Source organism: Crocodylus siamensis, chromosome 15 (assembly GCF_052110815.1).
Source record: "Crocodylus siamensis isolate JL-2025a chromosome 15, ASM5211081v1, whole genome shotgun sequence".
NCBI classification, from domain to species: domain Eukaryota; kingdom Metazoa; phylum Chordata; order Crocodylia; family Crocodylidae; genus Crocodylus; species Crocodylus siamensis.
The window spans coordinates 47,630,976-47,648,877 of NC_143409.1; the positions used below are offsets into that span (position 1 = coordinate 47,630,976).

At 45.2% G+C, this 17,902-nt stretch overlaps 1 protein-coding gene across 4 annotated transcripts in view; it reads right to left on the bottom strand.

Moving 5' to 3' along the window:
- LOC149852621 (E3 ubiquitin-protein ligase TRIM7-like) overlaps nt 1-17,474 on the bottom strand; it is a 29,274-nt gene extending 11,800 nt beyond the window's left edge. Inside the window, exons 1-6 of one of the 4 annotated variants that reach the window (XM_090030050.1) lie at nt 17,386-17,474; nt 16,598-16,775; nt 9,096-9,522; nt 8,378-8,473; nt 4,709-4,939; nt 725-747 (exon numbers count right to left, since the gene is read on the bottom strand). In XM_090030050.1, coding sequence (XP_089886176.1) covers nt 725-747; nt 4,709-4,939; nt 8,378-8,473; nt 9,096-9,512 — 767 coding nt within the window. In that variant the 5' untranslated portion in view covers nt 9,513-9,522; nt 16,598-16,775; nt 17,386-17,474. Of the gene's footprint in view, nt 1-724; nt 748-4,708; nt 4,940-8,377; nt 8,474-9,095; nt 9,807-16,597; nt 16,776-17,385 lie in introns of all 4 variants that reach the window. The other 3 variants (XM_090030047.1, XM_090030049.1, XM_090030048.1) reach the window with 3 other exon arrangements.
- Between the last annotated feature and the right edge of the window lie 428 nt (nt 17,475-17,902).

Here is a 17,902-nt window from a genome sequence, read left to right on the forward strand (position 1 = left end):
AGCTGGTAAGTAGGGGGCAGGGAAGGGGGGATCATGGGGGGACCCCTGCCCCCCACTCCCCCATGGCTGCCCCCACCGCTCCAGCTTGGTACTTTTAAAAAAAGCCCAGGTGCTCCCCAGGTGCTGCCAGGCAGGGGGCGATCCCCGCTGCCCCCCACTGCCCCACGCTGCATGGGGAGCTCTGTATAAGCCCCCTATCCCCCCCTCGCTCCCCCAGCCCTCACCACAGATGCCCTGCCTGGGCCAGCTCCAGCCTTTTAAGAAAAAAAAAAACAGAGACTTGCCAGGGCTTTTTTTTTTTAACAAGTCTGGGAGTTGGGGCAGCCATTGCTGGGCTGGGAGAAAAGCGGGGGATGGGGCCTGGCTGATTCAGCTGAATCGAATCGGGACAGTGATTCGAACCACCATCTCGAATCACTGTCCCCTGAATCGGCCAAATCCGAAGCAAACACTACCCACTTTGCACAGGCATGGCCCCATGCTTGGCTGAATTTCACATTGCGTAGATAAAGAAACCTCGGACTCCTGTCTCCAGGGCTTTCAGGCTGGCATTCGTTTAAATGCCCTTATAGGAAAAGTAAACCTGACAAAGTTAAATTTCTGGCGGAAAAGCTGGTGTTTGGTGGGAGGAGATCCTTCCAAAGGATACGGTCAGCTACCACTGACCTTTCAGTATTGTGAGTGAGAAAAGCATGAGAGAGAAAGTTAAAATACAGCTCCATACCTGCTTACGATGCTCATCACATCCTAGAAGAAAAAAAAAGACAGCGTGAATCCCCTGAACAGGATGTGCTGCAAAAACTGTGCTTGGGCCATAGGGAACGTGAGTCCATCCTGGTTCTCCTCAGACTCATGCTTTTAACCCCAAAATCCCAGAGTTCAAATCAAAATTAACGTCTCACCCCATCTTAAAAATTCCAGATATCCAGGATATTATTCTTTCCTGCTATTTAATAATAGTCAAGCGACAGAGACGCATGCTATGGAAATATATAAGCAAAGGTAACTTGACTGGATCCAGGCAGATTTAAATCAGCTGAAGATTTGCCCTGATGGGTAAAATTCACCCGTAAGTAAAAGGCCTAACACCTTGAACCAGTGAAATGTCCAAAATTGGAAATGGTCCATAAACCATGTGTTTGGGGAAATATTCCAAACTCAGCCTCTCTTCAGATGACTAGTGCAGTGTTACTAAACAAATGTTGACTGCTTTGAATTCATTTATTCATTCAGAAGTAAATGTGGTTGAGATTTTTCAACTTAAACATGTTTTTCACTGAAAAACCCCACTTTTAATCTTTAAATGTATTGCTTTCTTCGTGTGAAATATTGCCTCCATTATGGAGATTTTAAATTTTGCATATTTTTAATCAACTTAGTACCCAGACTATCCAGTGACTGTGGGGGACAGCTCCAGTGATTTGAGATGCATAGGCCTGGGACCTGCCAAATGCTAATAAGATGACCCCAGGTAAGAATAATTGACACATGTAGAATCGTAGAAAATTAAGGTTGGATGGGACCTCAGGAGGTCACATCTAGTCCAATCCCCCTGCTCAAAGCAGGACCATCCCCAGCGAGATCATCCCAGCCAAAACTTCGCTGAGCTGGGCCTTAAAAACCTCCAAGGATGGAGAGTCTGCGACCTCTCTGGGTAACCTGCTCCAGTGCTTCACCACCCTCCTAGTCTGAAAACGTTTCCCAATATCCAACCTAACCCTGCCTTGCTGCAACTTGAGACCATTGCTCCTTGTTCTGTCACCTGTCACCACTGAGAACCGGCCAGCTCCATCTTTGGACCCCCTTCTGGTGGTTAAAGGCTGCTCTCAAATTCCCCCTCAGCCATCTCTTCTCCAGACTAAATAAGCCCAATTCCCTCAGCCTCTCCTCATAAGTCATCTGCTCAAGCACCTGAACCATTTTCACTGCACTCCACTGGACTCTCTCCAACTTGTCCACAACCTTTTTGTAGTGGGGGACCCAAAACTGGCCGCAGTTCTCCAGATGTGGCCTCACCAGTGCCCATGCCCTGCTGGCAACTTTCCTACCCATGCAGCCCCTATGCCGTTAGCCTTCTTGGCAACAAGGGCACACTGTTGACTCATGTTCAGCTTATTGTCCACGGTCACCCCCAGGTCTTTTTCTGCAGAGCTGCTGATTAGTCAGTTGGTCCCAAGCCAGTACTGGTGCATGAGATTATTCTGTCCTCAGTGCAGGAATTTGCACTTGTCCTTGTTGAATCTCATGAGATTTCTTTTGCCCAAATCCTCCAATTTGTCTAGGTCACTCTGAATCTTAGCCCTACTCTCCAGTGTATCTACTATTTCCCCCAGCTTAGTGTCATCTACAAACTTGCTGAGGGTGCACTCTGTGCCATCTTCCTGATGATTAATGAGGATATTGAACAAAACTGGCACCATGACCAAACCCTGGGGCACCCCACTTGATACCAGCTGCCAAGTAGACCTCAAGCCATTGATCACTACCTGTTGAGCTGGACGATCCAGCCAGCTCTCTATCCACCTTACAGTTCATTCATTCAACCCCTACTTCCTTAACTCACTTTCAGGAATGTTGTAGGTGACCATATCAAAAACCTTGCTAAAGTCACAGTATACATGTGTGCTCCTCTCCCCTCAGTCATAGAGCCAGTCATCTCATCATAGAAAGCAGTCAGGATAGTCAGACATGACTTGCCCTTGGTGAATCCTGGTCACTTTTTTCTGAGCGTTCAGTGTTTCTGGCCACTTTTTTCCTCCTCCAAGTGCTTAGAAATGGATTCCTTGAGGACCTGCTCCATGCTTTGTCCAAGAACTGAAGTGAGGCTGAGAAGTCTGTAGTTCCCTGGACCCTCCTTGGATTTACATGACTCTGTTTCCCTGCTCCCTGCGTGATTGGCCAAGATATCTCATTGTCTCGGAGAAACGGATGGGAACAGAGGCAGATGGGGAAGAGCATGCAATGGCTGGATGAACCTTTCTGCTTCAGATGACCAGGCTCTGGAGAAGCATCTGAGGACATTTTTTAGGTCCAAGAAGCAAGTCAGAATTCCCCTGCCCTCCTCTTCTGGGCTCAGCAGCATCTCCCCTCCCCTCTGCTTCCCTCCCATGTCCACTGCTGCCATGCTCTGGCTGTCTTGGTGTGGGGGCATGGGTGTATAAAGCTTCAGGGCTACCCTTGATGATCCAGCCAGGCTCCGCAAGGAGCCAGGCATACCCAGGGACAGCAGGAGCAGTGAGCAGGTCACCTGTTGGTATCCTGTCCCCCAAGTGATCCCTGCCAGGCCTGAAGCAGATCCGGGAGAAAGGAACCCACCTGTCGCCACTGCTGCCTCTAGCAAATGCTGGTTCTGTGTGCACCCCAGCTGCAACAGGGCAGGCACAGCTCTGGAGGGCCCCAGCCCTGGTTCAGGGGGGAGCAGGGGTATACGAAGGAAGACAAAGGATCGTGTAGCTGAGCATCGAGAGGAAGGGAAGAGAGAGGGAAACTTCCTACCTATTTGAGGGACTTTAAAAAGTCCCACTGCTGATCCTGCAGTGGAGTCTTCCCATAACAGGGGGAAGCTGGGAGCTGAAGTAGCAAGTCCCCATCAGTGCAGATGACTGCTCCTGCACCCGCTTTCCAAAATCCTAGCTCTGCCCATAAGTGGAAATACAGACATAAATGTCTGAACTGTATAAAACACCTCAACTCCCAAAGGCACAGATGCAGGACTCTGCACTTATGGTGATGGACACTGGGGCCCTCAATACTGCATCACCTGGTAGATATAGATATACAGTATATAGACAGACAGTATATCTGTGCCTTATCTACTGTATGTAGCTGTTAATGGTAATTTTTCCTGATTGCTAATATCCCAGTAAATCACTGTATAGTTTAGAGGAACTTTTTTTTTGTCTTGTTCTCCTCTGGATAAAATAAAAGCCCTTGGAGTCATCTTGGGTGTAATAAGAAGTATCAGAATAGATATGTGCTGGATTATTGTACACATGTGCATTTCTCCCAAATCAATGCCCTTTTATAGAAGTACCTTCCAAGGTCAGAACACAGTTTTAAGTTAGGCAGAGCACTGGATCCCAGTCTGAATTTGGCCAGGGCACGTAGACTAGCCACTATTACTCTATTACCTCTGTTAACTATAAAAGCCATCAATGGCACCAAAACTTTAGTTGCGGATCTTTTGTCTAAGGCATCAAAGACCAATAAGGCCCAACATGACTTAATTTAGGAGAATAAAAATGCAAATTTACCTCAAAAATATGTAACAGCTCTGCAAAATATGTTCCATGTTCTCTTTAAGTAATGGCTCCCTATAAGGGATAACAGCTTACTTCCAATGTCAGCTAATGTGATTACCCTTTTATCTCAAGACTGTGCTTTGATGCTTAAGGTAGCATGTCACAACTGAACTGTTATATAGTTAAAGCAACATATTCTAAAGAAATCAGTGGTTTTGGGTGCCCAATCTAAGATATCCTAGAGAGGTTTGACAGTAGGTGGCCTCTAGTTCCCATCTTTTGAAGGCTTTGAAGCTAGGATAGGCAAAGAAGGACCAATCAAGCCCACATGGACCCCAATCTCTTAAGATTTCCGTATTTCAAGCAATCAGTGAGTGAAGTTATGCAAGTGGAAGTCTGGACTCTGCTACAAATGGGTAAAAAGCATTTTTTCCTCCCCTGTGCAATAATTTATGGCTCAGTCTTACCTTGAGGAGCTCAAGCACTGGTTGCTGGATCTTCTCTTCCAGCTCTGCGATCAGCTTGTTGAGAAGTGAAATTTCCTTGGAGAGCTCTGTGATGTTCTCGTTCTGTCTCTTGGAGATGCCCTTCTCCATCTTCTCCAGCTGACCCAAGAGGAGATGCTCTTGGTCATGCAAGAACTGGCGCAGCGCCTCAAATTCTGAGAAGAGCTTCTGCCTCTCTATCTCTATAGTTTTCTTTAATAAAAAAAAAAACAAATCTTGTAATAAAAACAAAATATTTTTTGTATCACCTTGTAAAAACAAAGACTTTTACTTTAATCTGGTGGATTGTACCATGATGGGATAAAACAATGGAAGGGATTTGGGACTTTACTACTAATTGGGTGTGTCTACGCATGCATTAAGGTACTTTTCCTAATACACATTAAATTTAGTACCTCCAATGTGAGGTACTAAACAAATTTGCATTAGGCTGCCTTAATGTGCTATAATGGATGTGCACAATTTTTAAGTGATGCTTAATGCACAGTAGCCTATTTTACTGTGCATTAGCATAATCACATGGTTTTTTTACATGATGTTTTGATGTGCAGTAAAATGGGCTACTACACATTAAAGCGCACATGTAGACAGGCCCATTCTGTCGTTGTGTGACCTCAGGCAATTCACTTCACTTTTTTATTTCTGTTTCCTCACCACCCTTTGTTCTGTTCAGATTGCAAGCCACTGAAGCTAGCGCTGTCTCTCATTACACATTTCTACACAGGCTAGAGCAATGAAGGTAGAGGCTATTGGAAGTAAATGGATAATAATAAAACAAGACAGGTCATCAGCTGTGCTAGTCTGGAGTCAGGCAGAAAGCACCTTATAGACTAACTAAAACTGCAGCTGGCCAGTGGGAGCGATCCCAGCCACCAGACAGGATCAAGGTATATATTTCTGTAGACATCGTATCAGAGGGGAGTTTTCAGGAGGGATGCAAGGAGGACTACGTTTTTTGGTTTTTTTCAGATTTTGAGGAGGAGTTTCTTTTGCTTTCTAAGAGGTACCTGGAAGACATCATGAAAACTATGGCCAGTGGGTGTCCACAGAGGGCTTCAGTCATCTTGCAGGCCTCCTATGGAAATCTGAGTTGATGAACATTGTGTATTTATCCACTGCTATCATGCAACATTATAGAGCCTATGTCAGCACGTTTGGGTCCCAAACACATACCAAACTGAGTCAAGAGAAGATATTTGGGGATGTCCTATCACATGGAAAGTCACGAAGAGGGCCAAGCAAAGGGATTACACCTTCCCTGTTAAGTGGTCTTGTCCATAGCGCACATAAACACTATATCCCAGCCTATTCTTTTGCTAAGGGTGAAATATTGTCAGGCTTAACAGCCATGCTGTTGTATTGCCAATTCTCATGATATCACGAGTCTCCTAATTTTGGGTGCCTCTCTTAAAAACCTTGGTTCAGGAGAATGCCATAGACCCTAAACTTTTATTTAAAAATAATTCAATAGAACGCCTAGTCCTCATGTAAAGGAAAATGTGGGAGTGACACAAAGGTCCATAACCAGAACACAAATAAAAGTCAACACTCCACATTTATTAGTATTTTTCTCTTAGAATCTAACAAACTTTAGGTCAATATCATGATTCTTGGGAGGGATCATGATTTTGTAACTCTTGCTGTTGACTGTATTGATATTGTATAGATATCTGGCATATTGACTTCTATCCTGACCGAGGATTTGTTATAAAACCCATTTAACTATTGTAGAGTGAGCACAGCACAACTGTTAGGCCCCTCTCTGAGCCATGTTCTGATTAACGCATTGGTCTTATGCTGGCATGCCATCCCAACCTGAACGTCATCCATTGTCCCTCCTTAAACATGGGGGTAAAAAGGTTCACCTTTCTTTTAAATAGAGCACAGAGATGGTTAACCATGTAGTGTGAAGTGAGGCAGAAAGCAGGGCAGCACCTTTTTGAGATTAATTGAGTCACCTGTACTTTCATAGGCAATAACCTACTTCATCCTAGCAGTACCTTCTGGGATCTGACAAAGTTGCTGCCTATGAAAGCTTATGCCTTTCTGAACCAGTTAGTCTCTAAAGTGTGCACCCATGCCTTCTGCCTTACAGCATCTGATTAAGTGAACTATAGCATACAAAAGCGTGTCACACACACACACAAACACACACACACACACACACACACACACACACACTTTGATTAGTCTATAAGGTGCAACTCTACCCTGCCTGCTACTTATCCAGAGTGAAAATGAAGGCAGTGTTTGAGTAGCCACAAGCCTGTGAATCCTGCTGATAGGGAGGATGACTGTCTAGGGATATTATCAGCAAGAAAAGGGGATAGGAGCACACTTTTGCCTGACAGGAGTGACATGAGAAGGACATGACCTGGGAGAAGAGGGTAAGGAATAGGATCTGCTGCTCCACTGACATTTACCATCCAAAAACAGACCCAGGGTTCATCCTTCCTCTGGCTTAGATTTATGCTGTCTGCATTTCAGAGGTAAATGTGGGCTTTTTTCTTTCTTTCTGTCTTGCTCCTTGAACATGAATCAAGCATGTATTTGGGTTTCACCGCTGTGCAACCACCCCCCACACACATTCCCCTCTTCTTTAGCTATTAGGTGACCATGGGCGACTGGTGATGCCTTAGTCGAGGGAGAGAGTTGGCATTTGCCCCCCTGCAACCAGTTCCGGCGACCGGGGTGGGGAGTCATTTAGGTGCAGGTGACATTTAGAGGGTGCAGTGCTAGCCCGCAAAGCAGTTTACACGGCTGAATGTCTCAGGAGGATATCGACATATGAGACTCAGCAGTGCATGACTAAGGATCGAAGAATGGGAATCCAGGGCTTGATCCTGCAAAGTGCTCAGTGCCCTCACTCCTACTGAATTTGTGGGTGCTAAACACCTTTTCTGTTTGCTCAGCACCTGGTGGGATTAAACCTGAGGTGCCAACAGCTCTCCCCTCTTACTCCCCAGAGACAGCAGCTGGTGACCCAGCTGGAGGTGACAGCCAGCAGCCTGGGAGAAGCTGACTTCAGCAAATATTTTCCTGGCTTGTTAAATACTTGCAGGGCTCTTTCATTAAAATAGAACAGCATGATTTCACCCCTGTCACTTATTGTTGTTGCCCATCTTCTAACCTTGCAGAATTGATTTTGGATGTGTCCTTCTTTCGGTGCCCAATTTGAAACACAGTCAAGGGACCCGAATTTCAGAAACTTCTGAGCAGGCATTCTCTGAAAGGTAACTCTCCATGAAGGTGGTTTGGATCAGAAGTTGCCAGCAGTTTTTTAAATTTTTAGCCAGGATTCATACTAATATTGCTTAAAACACTCATCTCTGCAATATCTCAGATGAGAGTTAATCTGAATCTTTTCTCCGATGCCTGATGAGGGGTTTTTGTGCCAGAAGGCTGGCAATTAAAGGAACTTTATTTTTTGCAAAAATCTTGTTGATCTAATAAAAAATATCACCTCTACTCTGAGCCCCGGTTGCAGTTAATCAGAACAATTTTTTCCTCAGTGCAACATGAACCCAAAAGCAGTTAGCTTCACTTTGTTTCCCATGAAAATTGTGATGCTATTTCTCATTTACACCCTAACACCTGAGTGTTATCTTGTGGCACAGAGCAGGCACCCACCAATAGGTCTTGGGTTTTCTTATCATCATTTGATTTGAACTCCAGCAATTCTTGTCTCTCTTTCTTCAGGTTATCCAAACGGCTCTGAACTTGCCCCTAGAAATAATAATACAAAGGATTTTTATTACGGTTTCTGATGAGGGTGCAAAAGATCTTATTCGTCTTTGGAAATTCTCCCATGCTAAATATAAATCAGGATATTTTCACTTATTTCACCTTTCATTTCCTAATAAACCTAACTCATGAGCTCAGAAAGTTTTTGCAGTGCCAAGCTTTTGAAAGTACTCTGCTTCAAGTGAATGTATATACAGGAGGCTATTTAAAGCAGTGCTCTCAAAGTGTCTCATTATGTGGGCCATATGTTCACAGAGAAGTTGTCCCCTCGCACTTTCCCGTTCCTATCCGTGATCCCTCAGGCTCCCACCTGCCCTTTCTGCTTATGACCATATAACATCCATGTGGCAACTAAAACAATTCCTTACATCAACGGTAACATTAGGACAGGACATTTGAAGATTTCCAATATCTTTTACTGTAACTTGACAGCTGGGAAAAGGAAGCAACGAGTACTTTGTGGCCTATCGTCCCACGCTGGCTGTTGCTTGTTACGTGCCAATAAGCTATGCCTGAAAACCTCTGGGCTCGGTGATTGCTGTATAATTTGGTGATAAATGTAGCATGAACACACAGAAAGACACAAAGACAGACAGACAGATACCTTGTACTCTTCTGCAGCCTCGTCTATGGGCACGACTGCATGAGGCCTGTGCTCCCGCGACCTGTCGCATACCACGCAGATTGTCTTCTGATCGTCTTTGCAGTAGAGTTTCAGAGCTTCCCTGTGCTTCTCACAGAACCCGTCGTCCTCGCTCCCCTTCACGCCGCGCGTGGTGAACTGGCTGATAATCTCGGACATGTTAGCCAGCTGTCTGTTGGGCCTGAAGCTCTTGTGCTGAAACACCTCTCGGCATTGAGGGCAGGGGAAGTCCATTTCCAGCTCCTTCCAGCTCTTCGCGATGCAGGCGCGGCAGAAATTGTGGCCACACTCAATGGACACCGGATCTTTGAAAAACTCCAAGCAGACGGAGCAAGTGGCTTCGTCTTGGAGGTTCCCAGGGAGAAACACGGCTGCCATGGCTCCGTCCCTGAGAGCAGGAACTGATTTCACTTGAACTGTACACAGGGAATGAATGCCTGGCACTGAGCAGAAAGTGGGTGTTCCCATTCCAGGAACCAGCTGGTGCCCCGAGGTCATTTCTGCTCCACCTAGTCACTCAAACCAGTAATGAGTCACTTGTCGGTGTTACAGCGGGGGGAAAGAAACTCAGATGGAAAAAAAAAGGGGGTAGTGAGGTCTTCCTATGAAGATCATGGTCTGGATCATGAGGCTGAAGTTGGTTCCTTACTTCCAGTTCCCTATTCCTTATTCCTATAAAAGAGAGAATTTCATTGTCTATGCATATGTACTAATTAATATGTAAAATAATATTCCACATCAAGTAAACAGCCCAAATGAAGGTCAGATTAGGATGGGATTATGGGGCAAAATACTTCTTGGCCACCCCAAATTTCATGGCGATGCCACTGGGGGACTGTCCCAAAGAACCCTGACCACAGTCCTGCCCGGCCTAGAGCACAGTTTGGCTCATGCCCATGGTACTAAGTATAATGGCCTGAATAAGGAACTGGCTTTCAGGCTGGGATTATGGCTAGAAATTCATCTTGGGCTGCCCATCAGAATACCTCTGTGCCACCGGGGCACTGTCCTGGACATCTGTGACCAGAGACTTGACTGGCCTAAAGTGTGGTTTGTCCGTGCCAGGCTGCCAAATGACAGCACCCCAGCCACTCTGCTAAGTAGCTGGACCCGAATAAGGGCCTGGATTTTGGGCCCAGATTATACCCAGAAATCCTCCTTGGCTCACCCCATGCTGTGCCTTTGTGGCCCTGGGGGGACTATCCTGGACATCTTTGACCACAGACTTGCCTGGCGCAAAGCAGGGTTTGGCTGTGCCAGCCTGCCTACTGTAAGCAGCCCAGCACAGTGCAAAGAATATGGATCCGAATAAGGAACTGGATTTGGGGCTGGGATTATAGATGGACATCCATCTCTGGCCACCCCAGAACACACCTCTGTGCCACTGGGGGACTGTTCTGGACATCTCTGAGCAGAGACTTGCCTGGCCAAAGCATGGTTTGACCGTGCCAGGCTGCCAACAGAAAACATCCCAGCCACTGTGCTAAGTATATGGTCTTGAATTAGGAATTGGTTGGTGGGCTGGGATTAGAGATGGAAATGCTTCTTGGGCCACCCCATGCCATGACTCTGTGGAACCAGGCCACTCTTCTAGACACCTCTAACCAGAGTCTTGCCCGGCCCAAGATGGACAGACGTTGAGACGGACACACAGCCAGCCAGACAAAGCCTTTTATTATGTTAATGGATATGGGGGCTGCAGTTAGCAGCATGGCATGAAGAAACCATGCTCTGGGCTGGGCACGACTCTGGTCAGAGATGTCCGGGGGAGTCCACCAGTGTCACAGTCATAGTGTGGGGTGGCCAAGAAGGATTTCCAGTTCTAATCCCAGCCCAGAAAGAGTTCCCTATTCAAGACATTGTCCTTAATACAGTTACTGGGGGGGAGGTGGGGGAGGCTGCTCTGAGTTGACAGCATGGCAGAGCCGAACCACGCTTTGGGCTGGACAGGACTGTGGTGGGAGATCCCTGGAGAATCGCCCGCTGCCACAGAGTCATAGAGTGGGGTGGCGCAACAAGGATTTCCATCTCTAATCCCAGCCCAAAAAAAGTTCCTTATTCGAGCCATTATACTTAGCAGTGGCTGGGGGGCTGTCAGATAGCAGCCGGGCACGGCCAAACCGCCTTTCGGGCCAGGCAAGTCTCTGGTCACAGATGTCCAGGACAGTGCCCTGGTGGCACAGAGGTGTTCTGATGGGCAGCCCAAAATGAGTTTCTAGCCATAATCCCCGCCTGAAAACCAGTTCCTTATTCAGGCCATTATACTTAGTACTGTGGGCATGGGGGCTGTTAGTTGGCAGCCTGGCACAGCCAAACTGTGCTCTGGGCCGGGCAGGACTGTGGTCAGGGTTCTTTGGGACAGTCCCCCAGTGGCATCGCCATGAAATTAGGGGTGGCCAAGAAGTATTTTTCCCCATAATCCCATCCTAATCTGACCTTCATTTGGGCTCTGTACTTGATGTGGAATATTATTTTACATATTAATTAGTATATATGCATAGACAATGAAATTCTCTCTTTTTTTAGGATGTGGAATTCATTAATTACAAGTTTTTATTGGGTCTAGATTAGCTTTGAAAAAGGAACTGGGAACCAGGAACAAGGAATAAGGAACTGGGAATAAGGAACCAACTTTAGCCTCATGTCTGGATCTGGGCTGCAGGTTCTTTGCAGTAGGGTATTGGGGGAGATAAAATATGACTCCAGGTGTGAATATCAGACCCCGATGTAGATCTGAACCTCGTAGCTGTCTAGCTTTACAGCTGAAAAAATTTAGTGGAATCCTAGATCTGCACTGAACAGTTCTTACAAGACTGCATGGAGGCAATCACTTGAGCCCATTGGCTTCAGTGCTTCAGTCACATGCTTAGGAAGTGATTTGTGGAACACGGATGCTGTTTTTAATCAGAGCCATAAATACCAGTGGGGTAAGAAAATCTTTCCAGATCTGCATTCCCTGCCTGGCACTAGACCTGAATATTGTAACTCCACAGGAGATTCAGCCCACAGTTGCAGAGCAGAGCTGGATTTTACATCTAGAGCTGGTTATGAACTCCATGGCGTCTACACGTTTAATGTGCAGTAAAGTGTCACGTAAAAAAACCCATGCTTTTTACTTAACACATGTGAAAATAGGCTAATGTGCATTAAGCATCACTTTAATACAGGCTAATGCACCTTTTCCTAGTACCTCGTTACTAGATTTAATGTGCATTAACTAAAGTGCATTAATGCATGTGTAGACACAGCACATGAGCTTAAAACGGGGAGCAACACTGTGGAATTAGGACTGGAAGAGGCCTTCTGGGAAATTGGGTCCAGTCCCTTGCATTTCCAGGCTATTGTTAACTAAGACAATCCTCAAACTTCCTTCACACCTTTGCCCACAACTGGAAAGGACAATCTCTGAAACAGCCAGATCACCCTCCGCACCACAGGTAAAAGCAGAGGTGATTAACATACTGCCAATGTCCTGTCACTGCAACAGCAGGGAAGTAACTTAGTTGATATACGCTCACTTTTGGATCTGAGTAATGGATCAAGATTAGTATTTGAACTTTACTGCAATATAAGGGACATGAATTGTGTTGATGGTGAATATAGCAACAGCTCCATCAGGCTTACACATAAAATCTTTACGACCAAATTAAAAAGCAGTGCATCTTGCACAAAAATGCAAAGTGACAGCTGGGGCCATACAAAATAGAGCAACCCCAATTGGTTTTATTCTCTATGCTAGATTATGTCAAATCAAGCAAATGTTCAACAGAGAACTGACACACTCATCACATGTGTGGATGTGTATACGAGAACCAGTGAAGGCAAGGAAGCTACATATGCATTTCAATTGACCTAACAGCTACAGAAGACAAAAAGCTAAATATGCATCTCAAAAGAAACCTGTCAAAGATACAGAAAAGATGCCCTGTAGGTAACAAACACTTCTCTCAACAAACACCTTCCTGTATATGGTGTTACAAATGTCTGGAGTTTGGAAAACAGACCATCACTCATACAAGCTACTGCAAATGTGCCCCACTGATATACAAATACCCCAAGACAGGTTTGGTGACACCTCTAAGTATCCTGTCTCACTACTCAAGGCCATCACCTGTAAACTGACCTACAATTGCAGGGTCTGCAGAGATGCACATGTTTTTACACCTGGACAATGCAAAAACAGGAGACAGGCAATTCAGAGTTTATGACATGATGATCAACTCCTTTCCTCCCTGTTTGCTTGGACTCTAATCAGCTAGCTATCAAGGGAAAATGCTTCAAAGTTGTATAATTAAACAGTATAAGAAGTAAGTGAATTTGCCAGGGAAGTGTGCAGGCCAGGAGAAGCAGAGAGAGATCACTGCTACATGGCACCCAGCTTAACCAGCCAGGGATCCTGCTTGGTGAAAGCTGCAAGACTGGACTGGCTTCCTTCAGCAGCATTGGTGAAAAAACACTGCTGCTGCTAAATATGTACTAGGACTTCGTAGAGTAGCTCATTTTGTGTTGGGTTTGTATTGGGAAGGAGTCTTTTTCTGTCATTTGGTTTTATAACCTTGCTTGTGGTATTGTTATTAAAGCCTTTCTGCCATTAATCAACCGGCTGTTGTGTCAATTCTTGGGGCACTAGGTTTAAAACTGCACTTTCTAAGTGCAACAACAAATTTACTGCAATATAAGGGTCATGAACTTATCTCAGTGGTTTTGAACTTTTTTTTAGACTCAAGGTACCCCTCAGAAAAATGCCAGCTCTCACCTTTCATTCATTTCTTGACTATGAAAAAATAAGCGCAATTCATCTGTTGCAAAGAACTTAGATTACAAGAGGCTTGAATGTATTTTACATTGGACCTCTTGAGTGCATTTTAGCAAACTGCAAGAGTACGACACTAAAGACATCTATACCTGTGCTCTGGGCGTGTGCGTGGGGGGGAGCACTTTCATTAGAGAGGCTTTGAGAGCCAGTCTAATTAAAGTCTCCACAGCATCATGTATATTCAGAGTCCTGTGCTTCAAAACAGTGGTGGGGGCACTTTAACTAAAGCTCATTTGATGAGCAATAGTTAAAGCACCCCTGCCACCATTTTGAAAAGTGGAGACACTGAATACACATGACACAGGGGCTGCTGGAACACACTAATTAGCACGCTCCAGCAGACTTGCAGCAGACTTGCTTTATTGAGTCGCTCCAACACATGCTATTTAGCACATATCAGACCAGAGGTCTGTCATGTGTATAGATGCCCTAACAGCAGAGGTGATGCGTAGGGGGTGCATGTGGGTGTGCGTGCACCCTCTGAGCATGGCGGTGCACCCCCTGCAGAAAGGCGCCACTGACACTGCCAGTGGTGCCTGGGGGCAGTTGCCGCTCGCTACTCCCCCCGCCCTCCTGCCGGCGGCACTGCCGGCGGCATCTGCAGGTGGTCTGCGATCACCATCGGTCACCACCGCTGCTCCAGTGGCGTCTGTGGGTGGTCGCTGACCACCGGTCAGTGCTCACCACCTCCCGCCCCCTGCTCACAGCATTGTGGCTGCCTGCGGGAGCTCCCCACTTGCTGCCACCACACTCCCACCTCTGCAAGCACTGCCACTGCCTGCGGGAGCTCACCACAGCCCCCAGCCTCCAGGGCACACGGCAATCATGCCTAATAGTCCTCATCCTCTACCTTACCTCAGGCAAGTTAGGGTGCTTTTAGTGTCTTTGGGTGCTATGTTTTGTAGCTGTGCAAGATGGTTGGCTGGGTAGTTTTAGGAATAGGTTGGACAAGGACTTGCGTGGGATGGTTTGGGTAGGGCTGATCCTGCCATGGACCGAATGACCTCTAGACGTCCCTTCCATCCCTACTTTTCTATGATTCTACAGTTCCTATTTGAAATTTCTGGGTTTATTTTATGAATCATATGTAGATGAGATCTCCAAGATGCCACAGCACCCCGGTTGAGGATCACTGACTTAGCTCTATTGTGGGCAGAGCCAAAACAAAAGAGCAAAACACACTGTTGTAAAGAGATCTGAAACTCCAGCCTGATTCCAAACTTTCTGAATGTCTGGGCTATGTCCTGGAGGGAGATTCACTTTTGATTTTGCAACCAACACCATAAGCATTCCCAGGGTCCATGTGATATTTAGGTGGTAGATTGTCTCTGGACATGTCTGTGTGTTTGTAATAGAAGTACTAATACGAACTTTGGGCTAAATTCTATTCTTAGGCTATGAGACGATACGGCCAGTTTAGGATTATTGGAGCATGAAAATAAGAGATGAGATATGACAACCATTGTGCATCATAAGAAACTTCCACACAAAACCCTTTGGTAAATATAAGTTAAGGTTGAAGTCATAGATCAATGGTTCATTTTACTTTCCAGGAGTGTTAGACGTAGTGATGGTGATATTGCTGGTAATAATATGAAGGGACATTGGGTTAGGGGCTTATCTATGCACAAAAACTGTATGACTATATTTAAGGTAGTACAACCTTCCTGAAAGAGGACAAAGCTTACCTATATAAAGACGCTTACATATGGAAGGAGCTAGGGAACAAAGTAACACAGGATAAAGCACCTTTCTACTAATACAGCTGCATCCACAGAAGGAGATGCTGTGGAATAACTATAACAGCAACAACAATCCCACCCAAAATGAATATTTAAATCATGACAAAAACTGCATATACTGGACCTTAATGATGTGATTCTTTCACAACACAACTGACTTTTATCCGGATAAAAGCAAGTTTTATTTCTGTCTTCAGTTTTATTGAACTTTTCAGTCACTTCTGACAGAGACTAGCTTTTGCATTTTCCAAGTTATGACTTTGAAGTTTACAGTGTCCCTTTAAATTTACTTTTAGTAGGCTTCTTCCTTACTTTCATTTTATATATCAAGTGCCACGCTTTATGTTTGCAACAGGTTTTTTCCAAAAAATAAAGAATTTCAGAAAAATGCCAAAATTAATAAAGCATTTTAAAACATTATTCACTATGCTTAAAACAAAGAATCCCCAACACAGGTTTTCCTTTGACTCAAGTGCTAGATTTAATCCCATGTGCTCAAATAATTTGTCTATGTAAATAATTCTGAATTTAAGGGGTTTCAGGTTTCCTAGTGTTTAAAACAGTCATTTTTTTATTTTAAAAAAATCTATTGTTTTTATTTAAAATTGTAATAAGAAATTAAAAAATAAAATAAAATTACTGATGCCAGGACAGTTTTCCAGAGGCACAAAAAGCACTTGGAAAATTCTTGTGAATTTGAAGTCTGATGACAAGAGCCAATTACTTGCTTCCATACAATTTGAATAAACATTTTCCCCTTATTCTGTGATGAAATCTATGTACTGATATGTATAGAGGATTTAAACCTGTGCATGAGGAAGTGGGGAATATCACTGAACCAATTTCTCATAAAAATAGTCAGCCAAAAAGGAGACAAGAAACTGCACCTTTCCAGTTATGCTTACCCTGGGTGGATGGAAGAATGGAGAGAGTGGGAGAGAGATAGTTGTCTTAATCCGTAGGTAACAGCGTAGGTGTAGGTGCTGAGCAAAAAACAGATAGATAGAAAAGCTAGATAGACAGATGGTTATTTACTCCACGTGTACTACGCAAGTACAGATAAACATTCAGCTCATCCCATGCCTACCATAAAGAGAGAGAGAGACATAGAAAATGCTGTTATAGTTCAAACGCCCGCATTGGTATGTCGGACCTAGAGGGCAATCGTCTCATCTACTTGAGCAGTGGGTCTCTGACTTCTCTGGGGTGTTGCATATCCCGTTTTAGGTTAATCGTATAAACTTATATACACAATAAGTACATAATAACATGATCCCATGTTATGGCTCACAAAGAAAACATTGTATGTCCCTGTAACTACACTTTAACCTCTCCAGCAACCAAAAATACAGTGTCAAGTTGTTCTTCAAGTTCTTTAGGTCTCTCTTTCCATTCTTCTGCTTTCCCATTCCTTCCTCTCACCTACCCCGTCCACATTAGCTGCAGTCTTACAGCTAGGCGTGCTATCCTGGGAAACACCGGACTAAAGGAATGGGACATTTCTCTTCACTGGCCCTGACATCTCCGCCTCTATTGATGCCACTTTGTCCCCCCTTTCACTTTGTCGCCACACCGCACTCCTGCCTAATTGCACACTCCAGGCTAGCACTAAGCCGATCAATATTTGTGCGGCTCGCAGCGCAAGGTGTAACAAGGCTCTTAGGCCCTCCCTCTCTTGCTCCTTCAAACTTACCAGTCTTTCCCCTCCCCCATGCTTTCTTCCTTTCTCTTCCTCTCACCCCCAGCACTTTTCTTCCCTCTGGCCCCGCTCCCCACTGACTTATCTGTTCTTATCTTTGCCAAAGATCCTTAGCTTAAAGGACAGCATAAACTTTCTGGAGCAGAGATCAAATGTCTAGTCCTGTCTCCCCCTCCCCTTCTCCCCCTCCTCCACCTGTTTGACAGCTCTCTCCCTGTCCTGGGGGGGGTGATGAAAATAACCCTCTCCTTGCTGCTCTTTGCTGCTCTCTGCCTCTCTCTAAACAGAAGTGCATGGTAACCATTGTCAGTCCCTCGACCACATAATGCCCCTCTCTGCAGTCTGTTAATTAATGTTTCCCAGTGAATTCTGGACCCAGCAGGGCATGTTTAAATGGTGTGGGAGCTGAAGAGGGCAGGGAATCAGATCAAAGCCAAAACAAAGGAGCCTCTTGTGATTGCGGAGAGATTGCTGACAGCTCACAAACTGCCAGGCTGCATAACGGGTTGCA